We start from the raw sequence: 18,161 nt of genomic DNA on the forward strand, positions 1-18,161 counted from the left end.
GGGGGGGGAAGTAAGTAGTGATATGTGATATGTATTGTGATGTATGGCGAAGGGAGAAGGAAAGGAAGGTATGATTCCGAAGCAATGAGAAGAAAATGTGAATGATGATCTGCGGATATTGGAAGATCGGGTATATATTGGAATTTTAACAAGACCAAATGGAATGTTCACTTGACATATTGGAAAAGGACACGAACAATGGCGACGTGTTGGGAATGGTTTCGGATTACTTCAACCCGAGGAAACGCTTCGAATTCTCGTAAACAATATAGCTGATTGAAACTGCTGGTGCTACTTTGAGCATGTTCGGAGTGATGCCTTTGTAAAATCCACGCAAACCCTCGGTCCGGTAGGTCTTTCGAGTCACATCCATAATGCCATCATAAGTTGCTGGATGTAGGACTGTACCCTGTGCTTGCAGCCGCGTTCGCAGGACATTGAGTGGATAGACAAAAGAGGCGCCCAGAGCACCGCTAAAAGCACCAATGACTCCAGTCGTGAAGTTGCTCAACGGCGCATCATCTTCATGGCATTTTTCTAGCCGAGCTTTGCGGGCAACTAACCTCCTTTTGAGATACTCAAACGTCGACAAGTCGATTGCGGCATATGGGAACATGCCAACGAGGCCTAGGGGCAGACCGCGATAGAATGCAAAGCCACCAGTGCTTTGCCACATTTTTCGAGCAGTCTCGGCAATGAGTTTGTTTCCTCGATTGCCTCCCTGCACAACTTCGCATTGCATGCGGCTATTGCTGTTATTAGACGGAAAAGTTTCGCTATTTATGGGGTCAAGCTTACTCACAATTTGAGCGTATCGATGGGATAAACGCAACACTGAGCCACCATGCCACCAAGTCCGCCAGACAGAAATTGCGAAGTTGGTTTGATCTGCTTAGGATCGTTATGTCCTTCAAGGCGGGCAAATGCTCGTTTAGATGCCTCCGGCAGTTGTCAGTTAATAACTCCCAGAAAGAGAGAGAGAGGAAATGGGTATGCTTACCTCGTAGGCGCCAAATTTGATAGCTGATTCTGGCATGATCTTGACCACATTGAGTCCATTGCCTATAAAATAAGTTGAGCAACTGGTCTCGAAATTCAAACAGACCAAAGCATCACCAACCTGCAAAGAGACTCCGAATTCCTCCCGCTCGCCATAGTTCCCTAGTCGCCTCGATCAAAGTCCCCAGTCCCTTTCCCACAGCGCTTAAAGGAGCACCCTTTTTAGCCGTACGGACAGCCTCTTTCTTTACGCCAGTCTGGGCGATAAGGTACACTTTCAGACGGTCGAGGGGCGCAGTGGCTGTCCGTGAGACGGCGCCAGCGACTCCACCGGCGACGAAATAACCTAAGTGAGGGAATATGTCGGTTAACTGCAGTTCATAAGAGCGTACTGACAGCCACATGGCTATGGGTTGGGAAACAGAAAGCCACTCCAGCTCATGATCAAGGTCCCCGTCGAACGCAACCATATCCGGATCGGAGGCTGGCTCAGCATTGGACGTCTCAGCATATGCGACAGCTACCAGGTTGACTGGTGCGACGTTCAATATTATTGAGAGAGGAACTTGAAAGATACAATATACAATGCTTTCCAAGGAATGTAAGAAATGAGACAGGATCGGGACTGCAGTACCTAAACCCTGTAGAGTATCACTGATGTCGACGTCTCCTTCCGGGTTTAGATTTCCCGTGGCCTTGTAATATGAAAGCACGGTGCGCAAGTTGGTAACTTCGGTTGGTAAAAAGAGTAAAAAGTCCCTTTAACCCAAGAAAAAAAAGAAAGAAAACCGAAATATTGATCAGCGGACAAGAAGTCTCTCAAACGCAGTTGACGGCCAACTAGAAGAGTATGCCTACCTCCATTCATTATAGGTAATGACGCCATCGTTGTTTTGGTCCATTTGAGCCAGAAACGAATCAAGCATGGAACTCGACACCGTGATACCTGCATTTGCAAATGCATCTCTCAATTCTGTCCTGTCTATTTCTCCATTGCGGTTTCGATCGATGCTTTGGAAGAGTTCCCATAACGCCTGGTCGGCGCGAGAGACGAAATCACGAAATTCTGCAAAGAGCCAATGATTAAAAAAGAATATTGACCATGGATAGCAGTGAAAAGTAGCCCTGAAAGCGAACATACCTCCGTATTGTATTCGTCCATCGCCGCTAGTATCGACTGTCTTGAAAAGCTGGTGAAGCATAGAATCCGCGTTTTTGAGAGCTGCGGGGAAATCGAGAAAAAAAGCAAAAGAGAGGCAATGGCCGTCAGCGTTTGGTGGCTATTCAAAAAGCGCACGCGCACATAGAATTAAAATTGCTCACGATGGTCCATCCTCCGCAGTCCCTTTCTCAGGCCATTGAAGTCCACATAGCCCTGTCCACGAGTATCTATAACCGCCCATAATTTGTCAACCCCGTCGGGGCTGTCGAGGGGCTTCATCTTCGCGAGCGGGAGGTGACAGAGATTGCAGTCATGGAGTCGACGCAAGCATTCTTTGCACGGAGTATCTGTGGTGTAAATAATGAATTGAGAACTCAGACCGAGCTAAATCTGATCCGATGAAGCCGGTTGCTATCTGCGCAGTGGATATGGTTATGAAGTCCCCAAGAGTAAGAAGTTCGTCGGGATGGCTCGGACCAGCTGGTTTCTGGCCAATCAGCGTGTCCGTGTTGCAAAGGAGGCACTATGCCTGTTCGGGAAGGGTTGTGTGTCGTCGGAGTCGATCGTTTGTCAGACGAACATGAACTTGACTTCCTTGCAACCACAAGTACGACTATATGCTGTAGGCACGGCATTGATATTGGCAAGATCTGTTGCTTTCAATATTCGCATATATATATCTCTCTCTAAATCAAAGTGATCCGGCCATGTCCGTATGAGAACCGTCCCTATCGAAAATCTCAATATGCATCGCAACTCTCAACGATGATGTATATCCGTGGCATATATACGTATAAAACAACTGTTTCGGGTTTGAATATTTCGACTTGATATTTCCTGCCTATGGCCGCGAATTTTTGGGTGTCGACTCAGCGTCGACATTGGATGTTTACACGAGAACGCCTGGCGGAGATCAGAGAGAATATCAAGGAGAAGAGCCAAGACGGTCTCCAAACGCAACTTCCCGATGTTAGGGTTATCAACATTGTCTTTAAAGCAGGTAATGCAACAAATGCACCAGTACACCTCTGTGTGGACAAGCGCTGAAAGAAGAATATGGTTGTGATTGTAGAGTTATGCAGACTCGCCAAAGGGCTGGGTTCGCGGCAGCAAGCCGTTGCAACGGCTCAAGTCTATATGAAAAGATTTTATACGAAAGTCGACTTTCGACAGACAAATCCATTTCTTGTCATGGTCACGGCGTTTTACCTGGCCTGCAAGATGGAAGAATGTCCCCAGCATATCCGGATGGTGACTAACGAAGCCCGGCAACTATGGCCAGGTATGTTACTATTTCCCACGATAGCGATCTACAACATGCTGAACGATTTACAAAGAATTCATTACAAGCGACCCGGCCAAGATTGGGGAATGTGAATTTTACCTCATCTCCGAAATGCACTCACAGTTGATTGTGCACCATCCATATCGGACTGTGTTGGAGCTGAGCAAAGCGCTAGAATTGACGACAGAGGACGTCAACCAGGCCACAAATCTTATAAGTGATCATTACCAGACAGATCTACCGCTTCTCTATCCACCACACATCATCGCAGTAATGGCTATTCTCCTCGCCGTGATGTTTAGCGGCAGCGGCGGCGGTCAACGCAATGCATATATATATGGTTCGCTGTCATCATCAGGCACATCTTCAATAGCTGCGTCACTTAGAGAAGGTGGCATGGGAGTGGCGCTTTCTGCATTTGAATCGGGCACAGCCGCACAAGGCGCAAGACCAGATCCAAGGATCCAGAAGATCGTTAACTGGCTGGCCGAAAGCGAGGTTGATATCCGGGCAGTCATTGAATGTACGCAGGAGATGATATCACTGTACGAGCTTATGGAAGGGTTGAATATTCAACATTGCAAGGAAATCATCTCAAGGATGACCAAGAATAGAAACGCAGATAAGTGAGGAACTATCATGGGTGTTCTAGGTATATTGTACGAGGTTGCTGAATTGAATGTCCAGGTATATATAATTCTTAACGGTGGCTTGGGTCGGTCTTTCAGTTATGTAAAAGGCGCGATGCTACAGAGAATTTGCCCATCAAATAACCTTGTTTGATGACGAGCATTCTCAACGTGAATCGAAGTTTCCATGGACCAACTCCTGGCGGCATGGATATATCGACGTATCACGATGACAAATACTACACCCATAAAACTACACTTATTTAAACGTCTCTAGGAGTGCACTTGTTGCTAACATAGAATATGTTCTCTTTCATCTCTTGCGATGGGGTCTTACGGCGTCTACTGTGTCGTGTGTAGGGTGGCCATCGAGAGCCATTGCCGAGATGAATCCAGAATATTGCGACAAGATAAAAAGCGGCAAAGTACGAAAATAAGCCAGGAGTACTCTTCATGGACGCAGCGGAGCTTGAGAAGAAATACTTCAAATGTACTAAAAATAGCTTTTGGGTCAGTCTTTACCGTGTGAGCGAGTACTTACCTGTCCTTCCTGTTTTTGTGAGAGGGAGAGAGAGTTAATAGTTTAAATAATTTAGTCTATTATGATTCCGTTGAGGAAAAGTTCAAGCTCTCCGGCATAGGACAAGCTAGGAGTTGCGTCCGTGAGGGATAAGCGACAAAGTGTATCTTCCAATACACATAGCAGCAGATCCGTGAATAGGGGCAAGGACTACCAAAAGAGCGAGGACGGCCTGAAGCAAAGTCCGACATTCTGGATTTTCGAGTCTACCGCTCGAGCTTCTAGATCTGGTTCTTAACTTTCTGAGCGTAGCATTGAAGACATTCTGAGTTTCGAAACAGCGCTAGGAACTGTCGTTGCAGATAGGTATTGGCCTCTACGTGCTGCTTGAAATCTTGTAGAGATGGACCAAATCGCAGAAGGAAATCTCAACTGGCGTTATATGTTTACGAGCCTGGAGGCCCTAAAAGAGAGCAAAGAATTTGAAAACTGGGGCACCAGAGTTAGTTTTCTACGTTTCATGCAAAACTTGAGAGAAAGCGTCTTTCGGACTCTGGAGGAGATCATGACTCAAGCTTTAAGGGGGCATTACTATAAAATTTATTGCGAGCTGCTCAGGTACCAATGGTTCTATGACAAGCTAGTTATCATTTGTTGACATTCACTTGCATCGCTAAGCCCTTAGTGAAGCAAGTACTCCGTACATCTTGGAAGATCTACCGAGATCATACCTGCTGTCGCACTAGTCATGCAGCACACTCGATGCAGAAAGAAGACCAGCCTATCTGCGAGTGTATACTCCGTACTATGCGGTGGTTAATTGTGGGGAGGGCTATTTTTGCTGGTGAAAAGACTAAAATAGCGGTGACTGGCGTTGTGTCGTCCAATAACTAAACTCCATCATACTAACTAACTCGTAGTCATCGTTTCAAATGTAGTTAACTTAACTTCACTGACTGTACGGAGACCCTGTAGAAGAAAGGTCAAGGCGATATCAAGTATCCTGCAATCGACTCGATGTAGTGACCCGACTCAATAAACATGATACGGCGTCTAGCCTCTCACACGATCAGGCGACTGGTGTTGGATGTTGATGATGTATGCACGCTAAGTCTAAAACGGCTAGTGCGTGGAAGAATCACCGAATTTTCAAGTCAGCTGCCAAAGTAAAATACAGTATGGCCGATACAGGCTGTGTCTCATAATGTTGTGTTATGAACATAGGTGTGGAATGAAGGGCACTATTACTGACGCAGGTACGGAGTACTCCGAAGGAGGCTTAGCCATTTCGACTCTGCATAGCCTACTGAGCTTTATGGAATCCTTTTGACTATAGGATGCTCCTATTCCTACTTCCATCAGCCTGGGATACTCCTGATCTTGAGTGCTATTTTAATAATACACTATACTTCCGTATGCCAGCGCAGAATGGCCAACGTCATGACTAAACATTTCATTGCCGCCGCACGAGTCACGCTGCAAAAAATGTGGGCTTGCGGCCATTGGCCACCTGCATTACGTACCCCGCTCCGTGGCTGAAATGACATGATATCATTGGGACAGCGACCCACAGGTGTCTCGATCTGGTTGGCCGCTGAGCCGTTTGCCACTAGCCCTGCCACTAGCGTGCTCCAGGCTCCGATTTCATTGGGCACAAAGGTACAGATGTGGTCTCATTGCGGTGGGCTCCTATTACAAGCGCGTTACGATCGCTGCTCATCACTTTGGCGGCGATCCCAACCAATGACTCACTGTTTGGGTTTCGGCAGAACAGTACGTTACAATATTTCCTGCCCTTGCGTTTGGAGTGCCCCACCTGCAGGCGCCAGCCGGGCCCGTGAGTGGCTCAGGCTCTGCCCTGCCTGCCCACGATGCTGGCTGCGTCCGACCTTGGGGCTTTTTCTTTTTCGTCTTCGGCTCGCTCTTCCCTCCCCCCGTTCCGCCTGGGTTTATTATTGTCCCGCCATCGCTAACTTCTCCCTCCTTCCATCCAATCCATCAACCCATCAACCCATCCCACACTCTACACTATTTCTTTGTCACAACTCAAATACTATTCGATCTTTCTCTCATCTCTATTTCCTTCCTGTTCTTATACACCTGTGCCTTTTATTTGACAAAAATAGACTTCAGCAACAAACACCCCAACACCAAAACCAACGGACGCTATGGCATCGACCTATTTCTACGGACATCAGCACCAACAGCAACACCATGTTGTCAATGCCCATCTGCAATCCAACAACCACCACGGTGGCCGCCGGAGAGGCCCTCGCATGCCAGGTCAGAACGCTCAAAGACAGTCTCGCAGTGTGAAGGCCATGCGGGAAATGGCCGAGGCTCCCACCGTTGCTGCTTTCCGTCTGCGCTTCGAGGCCGGCCGCTCTTTTGACTTGGATGACGATTTGGAATTTTGTCCCAATCTCCTCACAGAAGACGATGTTCGTATTACCCACAACTTACTATATTGATGATGGTGATATTTTTTTTTTTTTCCTGGTAATTGGCTACTAACTGCCGGTGCAGTTACATTCAATCCATTCGTCTGCCTCGGATCGCTCATCCCTGTCGAGCGGCTCTCCAGATTCCTCGCCTATGCAACATCAAATTCAACCTGCCCAGCAACAAGTCACGCCAAGCATTTCACTCTCCCCCGGGCCATCCACGACCTCTTATGTCAACAATGTTGCTGCCGCTGCCGCCATGAATAGTAATCTTAATGCCATGCATTTCCAGCAGCCAGCGGCTGCTCGTACACGGAAAGTCATTCCTATTGTCAACCCGCAGACCGGCGTCACACTCGCCAGCCCCCCTACGTCGATCAATCCCAGCATGATGCAGAGCCAGCGTCGGTGGTGAGCTCCGTCATTTCCTCTGCAAAGCTTGACCAAGGTCCATTTTCTCTCTCGTTCGGCATGCCTTGTGTGACTCTTTTTACAATTTTTCTCTTCGCCGTCGCTGGCTCAAATCTGCATCATCTGGGAATGGGGGAGTTTTTAGTGCTTCTTTCATCCGGTCTCGACGATCCTTGCACGACAACATCTTTTCTATTCTCTCTCATCATACGTTTCTTTTTTATATATAAAAGAAGAATTATGTCAACACTGTATATATTTTTCCATTATTGATGATGACGACTAAAATATTCCTCCGGCTTTACCCCACGATGGGATTTGCAGATCGACTTTGAGGGGAAAAAAAAATCATTCCATTGCCAGCGACGGCGCATATATTTTGCATCTCAACCTTGTGGAATTCAGCAACAAGCGTTTTGTGGTTTTTTTTTTAACGCAACGGGAAAAAATTATACCAAAATTTCGTTTTCGGCCTGGTGCACGACTTGCTGCCACAGTGTATAGAAAGCGCAGCATTTGTTTATTTACTTTTTCTTTCGTGTGTGTTGTTTGTTTATGAGATATCACAACGCATGCCTCGTGTTGAGGAGTTTTTGATCTTGGCGACTTTCGGATCTACGACCTGTTCACCTTCTTATACGACGCTTTCTCTTCGCTAATATGTCCTTATTTCTACATCATTTATCATTTGATATCACTGGGATGGATGTAACTGGGGTGGAATGGTTTTTGCGTGATTATTATTTTTTCTTTTCAATGGGCTTAGACGGCGGAAACGATACAATGTCTGCATTGGGTTGTGACTTGTTTGAACATTTTGGCTTGATTTTGTTGAAGCATTCTGTTGTCAGATATCTGGGCATCGGAAGAGCCCTCGTTTACTCTTGTTTTTTTCTTTCGTTTCTTCATGTTTCTTTTATTATTATTGTCTGCGGATATCCATGGGTACATGTATGGGGTGGTTGAAATGAAATAGGCGGGAAAAAATATTTGCTACTTATTTTTCATCCTTGCCTGGTCTGGAGTTTTTCTATAGGGTCTTTCATCGAGCACAAGACCGTGTCGAATATACGTTTGCTTCTCCTTTATACATTCGAGCATATTAAGCCATTCCCAGGATAAAATAAATCAGTGTATGACCATGATTGCAACCTCAGGCAGCAATCCACTTTTGGTTTCGTCGTTTGTCGTCGTCTTCCTGACGTCATAGCCCATGCGCCCTACTCCAATCAGGATGGACTCAATTGCTGGCCAAGAGTATAAAGACGTGCATATTTCAATGGTCCATGGAATCAAACATCATCGTATCTATCCTCCAACTTTCTTTTTTGTGTCAGATAATCTGGTTGAACGCAGTGGTCGATTGATCGATATATATTTCTACTGCGGCTATCCACTATCCCCCATAGTACATACACAACACCACATCAAAACTGGAGAAGAAACATATCTACGAAGCCAGACTACCTCGGTACAAAGAAAAAGAGAATTGAAAATGGCCTCTCTCACACCCTACCTCCGTCAAACCATCAGGCCTCTCGCCACCTCCCTGTCTTCTTCCTCGTCGTCGTCGTTATCATCGAGAGCAGCGTTTTCGACGTCGTCTATCCAACGAGGTCTGAAGGAAAGCGACAAAGGTATGGTACCTCTACTCGTGGGACCACTTTAAGGTTCCGAAGAAGAAGAAGAGGAAGAAGTAAAGGCTAATACAATCCAACAGACCGCGACAATCTAAACGTCGAATACGACAGCCACAAGCAAGAAAATCTGAAAAATATCAAGGCCGGAAAGGCGTATTGGCGCGAAGAACTGGCGAGCGAGAGTGAGGCAGGCGTTAAAGCGGATCGGGGAGAGGCGTCGATTACGGAGAATGATATCAAGGGGTTGAAAGAAGAGGCTGTTAAGGGTGGTGGCAGTGCGGGGAGGAAGTGAAATTCCATGTGTTTCGGAAGGCATCAAATTGTTCACTGAATGGAGAATAGGATTGTCATCTTGAAGTTGGAAAAACAGGCAGACGAAGTGAGAGGGAATGGGACGCGTTTGTTATCGTCTAGGATATAATTGAGTTTCGAACGAAATTGATAGTGAATAATCGTCGTCTATAAAGAGTAGACAAGTGCAGAAAGAGTGTGGTATCTTGTGATACGTTAAACAACATGAGCCCATAGCCACCAGAACGCCATACATGAATAGGGAATAAGAAGATTAGACGATAAAATCGCCAATGCCAAAAAAAAAAAAAAAAACCGCATCGTTCAAACCAAGGGAAACCCCCTCCCCCTCCCCCCCAGAAAAAGAAAGAGGGAAAGAAGAAAGAAAAGGAGAGAGGGAATGGAAAGATCACTTCAGAATGACAATCAAAATCACAAGAACAATAATCAAGCCTACAATAGTCATCATACTCCAATTATCGCCAGCCTTCCTCCGAATCTTGTCTAACCTGCGACGAGCATTGTTCAATCGTCCCTGGTGACGATCAACATGCTCATCGACATCATCCAGAAGCGCGATTTGCCCTTCCAGCTCATCACCAATCTGGATACTCAACTGATGCTGTCGCCCAATCGACTCGCCCAACTGATCCAATTGCGCATCCTGGTCTTGCAGGATTTGCTCGTGATGTGAGTGAATCTGCTGGTTACTCAGGTTGCTCATGTCCAAGTGATGGCGGCCATCCTCCTCATCATGCGCTGGGTCATCTCGGTATGGCTGGAGAAGCGCCGCTCGATTAGAGTTATATTCCGCCTCGTCATCATCATCGTCGTCCGTGAACCGCACCGATTTCGAGATCGGGTGCTGAGGAACCGGCTGCTGGAGATTCGCTCCGCGAGTCGCATGGGCAAAATCGGGTCCTAGGGATGGATCATTCGGCACTTTTGTGGCATCACTCGGCCCTTCGTTGCTGTCCTTGTTATAAAACTGGGATGCAAAGTCGTCGTACTGGCTGCGTAAAGTGGCCACTTGCTGCTTTCCGTCTGCATCTAGAGTGTTGTCGTTTTCTAGCTTCTCAAGCCCATCGCGCATCGACTCTAATGACCGTGAAATCTCGCTGTCGTGTGTGTTCGGCTCTAGGTTTAGTGATGTAGCTCGTTCTCGCTCGAGGAGGGACAGTTTGATGTGGTCCGCAAGGAGGAAGAGTTGCGACGGGTTTGTCATGATGATGATGATGATGATGGTGCTGCTGCTTTCTAAAGGAAGAATCGTGTTGTTTTTAACGAGTCTGTGAATAAAACGAGAACGCTGGAAGTGACAGACTATAAATTATAGAAAGAAGGATTCAAATCTGGTGATGTACCCAAGCCGAATGAGGATGATGATGATGATGATGATGGTTATCAAAGGTCCGCACTTCCGGATTCATCGGAGGTGGAAATGAAATGGGTTGGTTGCCTGAAAGGACGGGCCGCCGCCGGGCTAGATCCCGTGCCTTGCAGCAGAGCGCACAGTGGTCGACTTTGAGTCCAGGTAAGGGACGAATTGTAGGAGAATTTGCTCTCAACCTTGGAAGATTCTTTACATGTATGTATAATATGTAGACCGGATTTTGTAGATAGTTGACCGAATGAGCGGCGGATCGTTCGGCATATGGTATATCTATATGCCTCAGGCTCGCTCTGCTGGTGCAAGCTTGATAGCCGGAATTCTGGGCCTGGGTCTCTACATTGATCGTTTGGATTTTGAATAGAAGACGAATCTAATGCTGTTATATCCTCATAAACAGGCGATCTAAGAAAGAGTCGAGCAAAGTGGTAGATGAACATATAACTACCGTCTGTTCTATACATAACGCTAATTGGCTGAGCATTTCAAAAGGAGAGGAGTTCAGTCTCCTCGCGCTGCACCGAGCGACTCGAATAACAGAAACAATCCCTTTATACACTCGTATTAGCCCGACATATAACAAACAGTTCCTTAGTGGCCAAAACTCGAAGCCATTGCGGGTTCTGCCTAATAATTATTAACCGTTCCAACTATACTATTTACGGCCTAGCACCGTCTCTACTGCCGCCTCAACCATCATCGGTGGAATCAACACAGCATGTCCGACAACATCCTCTCTGCTTGACTCAGTCTCTTCTTGGTATGCTACACTGTCACGGTACAGCCTGAAAGGGTCCAGCCGGGGGACAGCAGAATCAACACATCTACTGCAGATCACACAGCTTCGTTTCAGCCACTGGATGATACTCCAATCAGAAGAATCTATTCGCCCCAGCTGGGGGTATCACGGAGTTCTTGCACCGGCACCCCCGTTTCCCTCTCCGCGTCGCCGAATGGCGATCAGTTCTTATTCGGCTAGGGTCAGATTCGGAGGGTGAAGAATATTTGTATATATATGTACTGGCGTAGCCTCGGACTGCGCCATGGATATCGTCGAGCTCCTTCATGCAATGAACATGGATCGCGGGGTAGAAGAGGTGGTTGACCTCAGAGCATTGGACTATGTCTCGTCATATGATGAGCACCTAATGTGCCCGATATGCCATTGCCCCTTTATACGGCCTTTGCGACTGCAATGCGATCACGTCTTTTGTCAAAAATGCATAAACGACGCTATCATGTCCTCCGATTCTGACGCGCGGGATTTCCGCTGTCCGTCGTGTCGTGCTCACGCTACGGACATATCAGGAAACATACCTCGATTACTGATCAATATGTGCGATGATGTTCGAGTGCGGTGTCCGTACTCTGATGAAGGCTGTCCAGAAGTCATGGCTCGAGGACACGTGCAATTGCATGTGGAGAAGTACTGCGATTACAAGCTGTTGCAATGTCCGCAATCGACCTGCAACCAGAAGACTCTCAGGAAGAAGCTAAATCCGGACAGATGCATGCACACTACTGTCAAATGCGAGGCCTGCGAAGAGGATGTAATGGAGCAAGATTTACAGGTAAGCGCTCCCTTTCGAATTTCGCCTACGAAATTTCTTGTATATCGGTATGATCTAAGAGACAATTATCATGGGTACAGGACCATCGAGATTCGCTCTGTCCCAGCTTACGGACTAATTGTCCCGACTGTGGCGCGATGGTATTCCGCAGCGCACTCGAGGAACATGTTGAGACTTGTCCTGAAGCTATTCATCTATGCCAGGCATCGAAATATGGATGTCCCACCAAACTAAAACGATCAGAATTGACAGTGCATGAACGAAGCTGTCCACTGATAACTATGGGCCCGTACATAGAAGCGCAGAACTCTCGTATTGACTCACTAGATATGACCATTCGGCAATTGCTGCAAAGAAACGAGATCCTCGAGGATGGAATTGCCAACATTCGCTCCACATTGATGGAGAGCGCTCGTTTCATGCATGAAGGTCGGAATGACCGGCAAGTTCCTAGTGGAAACGTGAACCAGGACCACGCCCAATCCGAACCCAGACAATCCGAAGAAGTCGATCGTTCGTCACAACTGTCGTCTTCGACGGCATTGACATATCTCCTATCACTGCACGAGTCTCTCCGCGAGGAGGTATCCCAACTGTCACGAGCAATTACCGACCTTGATTCCCGTGCCAGTATGGCGATTCTGAATGAAAGCATGCGCGTGAACGAGGACATGGCTCACACAAGCGCTGCAATCAATACAATACGAATGCAAATACATTGGCTTTTGAATCCTCGGTTGCAACAAGGTCATCGACTAGGCTCTGCAGCAGCCGGAGGAGACTCGCAACCGGGGCCAAGCACTCGGGCTGAGCCTGGTGCAAGCAATTTAACAACACGACGAAGACTCAGCGATAGCGGTCGTGAGGGGACTAAGCTGTAGGCGGAAGATGCCTGGCTTGATTAGATTAATGGATCGATGCGGCGTCTTGGTACGGAATGATACCCCATTAAATTTGAAGCATTTGGCTGTACTATAATGTTCGGAGTAATGTACAAATAGTAATAAACGATTTACCATCTATTCTCACTTCCCTAACTTAACTATCGAAGTCTGAGTAAGCCCTAAACTAGTCTGAACTGGGTATAGTGAAATGCATCACGTGACCGCCTCAGAGATTTCCCCGCCAAGGCTGGAAAGTGCGGGCATCCAACTTGGCACTAAAATCAATCAAGCATTTCTGTGGCCTCCGTCATCGAGAGAGGAAGAGACCGACTGCAGCTTGCCTGGTTGACAGCACCGCTCGCTTTTGCATTAGGCAGGAGAGCCCTTTAGCTGCCTTGCTGTCCGCCATCACAAGCATCCTCTCTTGAGTGTTTGCCCCGAGCACAACTACAAAAGAAATTGAAGAGGAAGTATAGCCCAGGGAGAGGGCTGTCGCCAAGATGCCGCCAAAGAAGGGAGCAGACCAGCCCAAGAAGAAGAAGCCGACTGTTGAGGACAAGGTAGGTTATTCTCAGTATGTGTGTACAGGCAGATGAATGGAGGCTAACTTTGTGCCCAACATTATAGACCTTTGGTATGAAAAATGTACGTCAAATTCCACACAGCGCCACGGACAACTTCCTACAACGAGAACACCCCATTCACTAACACCTTTGAAGAAAAAAGGTTCAACTGCCCGCAAACAGATAGCCCAACTCGAAGCGCAAGCCCAACACAACAAGAATGCCGATGAGAAACGCAAGGAAGCCGAGAAAGCCCGTCGCGCCGCCGAAAAGGCAGCCAGCGAGCAAGCCAAGAGAGAAGCCCTAGAACTGTTCAAGCCGGTGCAAGTCCAAAAGGTCCCCTTTGGCGTCGACCCGAAGACCGTTGTGTGCCAGTTTTACAAGCAGGGTCATTGCGAAAAGGGCAAGAAGTGCAAGTTCAGCCACGATCTGAGTGTTGAGCGTAAAGCGGCCAAGAAGGATTTGTACTCGGACTCGAGAGATGCGGATGCCGCTGCTAATGGTAAAGAGAAGGACACCATGGACCAGTGGGACGAGGCGAAGCTTCGAGATGTGGTGCTGAGCAAGCATGGCAATCCGCGTACGACGACGGACAAGGTGTGCAAATATTTCATCGAGGCTGTCGAGAATCAGAAATATGGTTGGTTCTGGACGTGTCCAAATGGCGGCAACAAGTGCATGTATCGTCATGCTTTACCACCGGGGTATGTATTGCCTTTTTTTTTTTTCTCTCTATCTCTGATGATCATCTCGTATTTACTAAGACGATGCAGATTCGTCCTCAAAACGAAAGAACAACGCGCTGCTGAAAAGGCCATGATGGATGAATCGCCACTCAACACCCTCACCTTAGAAGACTGGTTAGAGTCTGAGCGACACAAGCTCACCGGCACATTGACCCCGGTTACTCCAGAGTCTTTCGCCGAATGGAAGAAGAGACGCCTTGACAAGAAGGCGGCCGAAGAAGAAGCTCGCAAGGCCAAAGAAGCAACTGGTCGTATGCTCTTCGAATCTGGCAACTGGCGTGCCACTGGAGATGAAGACGAGGATTCCGAAGACGATGAAGAAGAAGAAGATGGCGCCTGGAACCTGGAGGCACTGCGCAGAGAGACTGAGCGTTTACGTCAGCAACGGGAAGAAGAGCGTCTGGCGAAGTTGCATGGCGGCTCTGTTCCGGGCGAGACGACGCTTGGTGAGGGATTACAAGTTGACGGGGCTGGCTAACTGTTGTTGAGCTCGACTTAGCGTCAGTTTTGTGATTTTTTTTTCTGATTTATGAGCATCATGAGCCGGGCCAATAAATACATTATCCTACAGTATAAAACAGTTACGTTTCTACATCTGAAATACACCTGACATGTCCACTGCCTTTCATGGCTATTACTTACATCTTAGGAGACTGAGAAGAATGTTAAGTTTAGGCTATTCGAATCGTATGGCTAAGGTATGATTTCATGGATTGCTCTTCCTTCATGTCACAGAGATGAACATATACTACCATTTCTCGACATACGGTCTCAAATCCAACTCAAACGCAAACGTTGTGCGTGGCTGCGTATGCAGGAACCAGTACGAGTCGGCAATCTGCTCACATATCAGTTAGTCACCACCACCAATCTAGATGTAATATAATCCAGGCAGCTACGCAAGGTCAGACAATCTTACAGCTTCAGGGCTCAATTTCGCATCCTCGACCTCATTCTTCCAGTGCTTCGTGCGCGGGATATCAATCACCCCGTCGACAATGATGTGTGCCACATGGACTCCCTGGGGGCCAAATTCTCGAGCCAGCGACTGCGACAGGGCGCGGAGACCGAACTTGGAGGCTGCAAAGGGCGCGAACGTGGCTGATCCTCGTATACTTGCCGTAGCTCCTGTGATTTCTCTGTTATCTCGCCGACCTCTCCAAGTTGAGCTAGCAGATGATATATGTATATGTATATATACCAGTGAATATCAAACTCGGTGGAAACTCATTCCCCACCCCTTTCAACAACAAAGGCAAAACAGCCTGCGAAAACAAAAACGCCCCCTTCGTCTGCACATTATAAGCCGACGAGAACTCCTCCTCGGTCAATTCCAAAAACGGCTTCTTCACAAACCCGCCACCGGGATTGAAGATTGCGGCGGCCAACGGGGTGTCCGGGAAGAGTTCGGTGGTGATTTTTTGAAACGCGCTGCTCACGGATTTTGCGTCTGAGATGTCGGTGCTGATGCCGATTGCTTGGCCACCGGAGGTATTGATCTCGTTGACGACGCCGTTGTAGTTCTCTGGGTTGCGGGCTAGGACAACCACGGGGTAGCTTTGGGCGAATTTGCGGGCTATGGAGGAGCCCTGGATATAGAAAATCACCTAGGTATCAGTATGTTTTTTTTTCCCCCTTCTTTCTTTTGGGAGGGAGTTCTTGGAGGATGAAGGGTATATGTATGTCCTACAGTTCCGGGGCCCACGCCGGCTACTATGGCGAAGACTTTCGTTGCAGACATGTTTGATGAAGTGTCGACTGAGTAGGTAAGTAGTGAGTATAGCCGTAAATCAGTAGCACTGGTTGAATAGTTAACCTTTATAAACGGGAGGCTGCTTAGAAATCAAGCAGTTATTAGTTAGTTAGTGATTATTGATCTGCTAATAGCCCGAGAGAATTGATATTGACCATGATGGGATATTGACCGAGACTGGCTGCGGATGGCGTCATATGCGTTGCGTTGCGTTGCGGGGTTTGCTCGGTATATCTGAATATCTGAATATCTGAATATTGAATATCTGAATAGCAGTAGTAACTCATGTTCCATCGAATGCAGAAATGGACAGACTGAATCCTGCCCTAGCATGTGTAAAATATCCAAGCATCGTCGCGCAGAAAATGTTGCTATGCATTGAATATGTCTACAATGAATGGTTATGGTTATAGTTATAATACAAGACGACGCCCTCACGTCGCCAATCTACCAGCGCCTCCACCCTTTCTTATCATCCTCTGCACTTGCACCCCCGTCCCTAGATGCCTGCCTCTCAGAATCTAGCATTCTGTCAAATTCTCTCTGCGCAGCTTCTCTCTCTCGCTGCCTGTTCTGCTCCTCACTGGTATAAGAAGAAAACTCACTTCCTTCACTCAGCGATTGCGAACTCTGAGCAGCAGGAGATGTCTGCTGCCTCCAAGCAGAAGCAGACGAGCGAGGACGAGAAGCATTCTCACGCCGAACACGCTCCCATGCGTTTTCATTTGATAAAGATGACGAAAGTGCTTGTGATTTTTGAAACTCCGGTGCCGTCGGACTAGCATCATCAAAGAAGTCTTGAGAAGATGACGACGAAGAAGAGATATCCGAGGGAATCTGTGTTTGCCATTGCCTATGACTATTATCATAGACAGTCTGAGCCTGGCCGTAAGTAACCTCCGAAGAAGAAGAAGAAGAAGGCTGTTCCTCAGCACTCGCCGTCGCATGGCGCGCAGTATCGCGCTCTTCCCGTCTCTGCCGAGTCTTCTCCCTATAACCTTCCAACCTCTGCATGCGCGCCTCAGCATACTTCCTAATCGCCTCCCTAAACTCCACCAGACGCGGATCCGTCGACAGCGCAACCGTAAACCGATACGACGCCAGTGCCGCAAAATTTCCTAACGTAAACACCACCCACATGCCAAACCTGAGCCCGCACTGGAACACAGCCTGCCGACGATCCGCAGCGGGGGCCTGCCGCCACGCCGTCTGCACACCTTCCACCAGCGAGGTTGTAGCGGGGATCTTGAGCTGTTTACGGAGCGTGTAATATGCATGTGCGGATCCGGCTGTGAGGCCGAGCGGGAGGCCGATTCGTCGTGTGTTTGCCTCGCGACTTGTGTGTTCGACCATGGCGTCGAGCTCGGTCTGCGTGGGATCGCGTCGAAGCAGGCCGCGCACCATCTCCAGCTGTGTGGATATGCGGTACATGACTGTGCGTTCCCAGTTCCAGGGCCCAGCAAATCCTGCGTAGAGTAAGAGCGGGTTGGGCCGTTGGAGGTGTTCGCGGTTTATCTTGAGAGGGAATGCGGAGGCATATCGCGATTCGAGATCCGGGCTGTCCCAGGTTTCGGTGTCCTTGGACGGTTCGAGCGAGGTCGATGATGGCCCGTCAAGCACCATTTTGAGATAGTAGTTTTTTGGTATCTTGCCAGCGTTAAAAGGAGTAGGAACAGCACAGGGCTGGTTGGTAGAGGACATGCATGAGAAAGCCACCGGAGCTACTCTCCGCAGAAAAGAAACGTGACGTCGTCTGCTTAGTCATCGGCATATCAACTGACGACCGACCTAAGTTACCACCAGTAAGTATGTAAACAGTTGAGCATGTTTACGGAGTAGTTGTTATCCCTAGCTCAAATTCATATAAAATAGG

At 47.9% G+C, this 18,161-nt stretch overlaps 8 protein-coding genes across 8 annotated transcripts; 5 read left to right on the plus strand and 3 right to left on the minus strand.

The window, feature by feature from the left end:
- Window positions 1-226: 226 nt before the first annotated feature.
- UA08_07181 (hypothetical protein) lies at window positions 227-2,440 on the minus strand (the record flags this gene model as incomplete). Its single annotated transcript, XM_020262095.1, has 7 exons — window positions 227-746; window positions 803-939; window positions 1,001-1,062; window positions 1,121-1,758; window positions 1,858-2,065; window positions 2,141-2,221; window positions 2,323-2,440. The coding sequence occupies 7 exons, from the start codon at window positions 2,438-2,440 to the stop codon at window positions 227-229; spliced, it is 1,764 nt and encodes a 587-aa protein (XP_020117554.1).
- Window positions 2,441-3,217: 777 nt separating this feature from the next.
- Window positions 3,218-4,076, plus strand: UA08_07182 (RNA polymerase II holoenzyme cyclin-like subunit; the record flags this gene model as incomplete). Its single annotated transcript, XM_020262096.1, has 2 exons — window positions 3,218-3,443; window positions 3,499-4,076. 2 exons carry the CDS (start codon window positions 3,218-3,220, stop codon window positions 4,074-4,076), a joined length of 804 nt encoding a protein of 267 aa, XP_020117555.1.
- Window positions 4,077-6,763: 2,687 nt separating this feature from the next.
- UA08_07183 (hypothetical protein) lies at window positions 6,764-7,454 on the plus strand (the record flags this gene model as incomplete). Its single annotated transcript, XM_020262097.1, has 2 exons — window positions 6,764-7,036; window positions 7,122-7,454. 2 exons carry the CDS (start codon window positions 6,764-6,766, stop codon window positions 7,452-7,454), a joined length of 606 nt encoding a protein of 201 aa, XP_020117560.1.
- Window positions 7,455-8,945: 1,491 nt separating this feature from the next.
- On the plus strand, window positions 8,946-9,382 carry UA08_07184 (hypothetical protein; the record flags this gene model as incomplete). The annotated part of the gene is made up of 2 exons (XM_020262098.1): window positions 8,946-9,087; window positions 9,171-9,382. The coding sequence occupies 2 exons, from the start codon at window positions 8,946-8,948 to the stop codon at window positions 9,380-9,382; spliced, it is 354 nt and encodes a 117-aa protein (XP_020117561.1).
- A 408-nt stretch (window positions 9,383-9,790) lies between these two features.
- Window positions 9,791-10,606, minus strand: UA08_07185 (hypothetical protein; the record flags this gene model as incomplete). The annotated part of the gene is made up of 1 exon (XM_020262099.1): window positions 9,791-10,606. One exon carries the CDS (start codon window positions 10,604-10,606, stop codon window positions 9,791-9,793), a length of 816 nt encoding a protein of 271 aa, XP_020117558.1.
- A 1,499-nt stretch (window positions 10,607-12,105) lies between these two features.
- Window positions 12,106-13,223, plus strand: UA08_07186 (hypothetical protein; the record flags this gene model as incomplete). Its single annotated transcript, XM_020262100.1, has 2 exons — window positions 12,106-12,342; window positions 12,423-13,223. 2 exons carry the CDS (start codon window positions 12,106-12,108, stop codon window positions 13,221-13,223), a joined length of 1,038 nt encoding a protein of 345 aa, XP_020117559.1.
- A 503-nt stretch (window positions 13,224-13,726) lies between these two features.
- UA08_07187 (hypothetical protein) lies at window positions 13,727-15,013 on the plus strand (the record flags this gene model as incomplete). Its single annotated transcript, XM_020262101.1, has 4 exons — window positions 13,727-13,786; window positions 13,854-13,871; window positions 13,946-14,493; window positions 14,563-15,013. The coding sequence occupies 4 exons, from the start codon at window positions 13,727-13,729 to the stop codon at window positions 15,011-15,013; spliced, it is 1,077 nt and encodes a 358-aa protein (XP_020117552.1).
- A 270-nt stretch (window positions 15,014-15,283) lies between these two features.
- UA08_07188 (hypothetical protein) lies at window positions 15,284-17,911 on the minus strand (the record flags this gene model as incomplete). Its single annotated transcript, XM_020262102.1, has 7 exons — window positions 15,284-15,373; window positions 15,455-15,690; window positions 15,737-16,142; window positions 16,226-16,293; window positions 16,352-16,367; window positions 16,444-16,553; window positions 16,894-17,911. 7 exons carry the CDS (start codon window positions 17,909-17,911, stop codon window positions 15,284-15,286), a joined length of 1,944 nt encoding a protein of 647 aa, XP_020117553.1.
- Window positions 17,912-18,161: the final 250 nt, after the last annotated feature.

The sequence above is a fragment of the Talaromyces atroroseus genome, assembly GCF_001907595.1.
Source record: "Talaromyces atroroseus strain IBT 11181 chromosome Unknown scaffold_10, whole genome shotgun sequence".
NCBI lineage: Eukaryota > Fungi > Ascomycota > Eurotiomycetes > Eurotiales > Trichocomaceae > Talaromyces > Talaromyces atroroseus.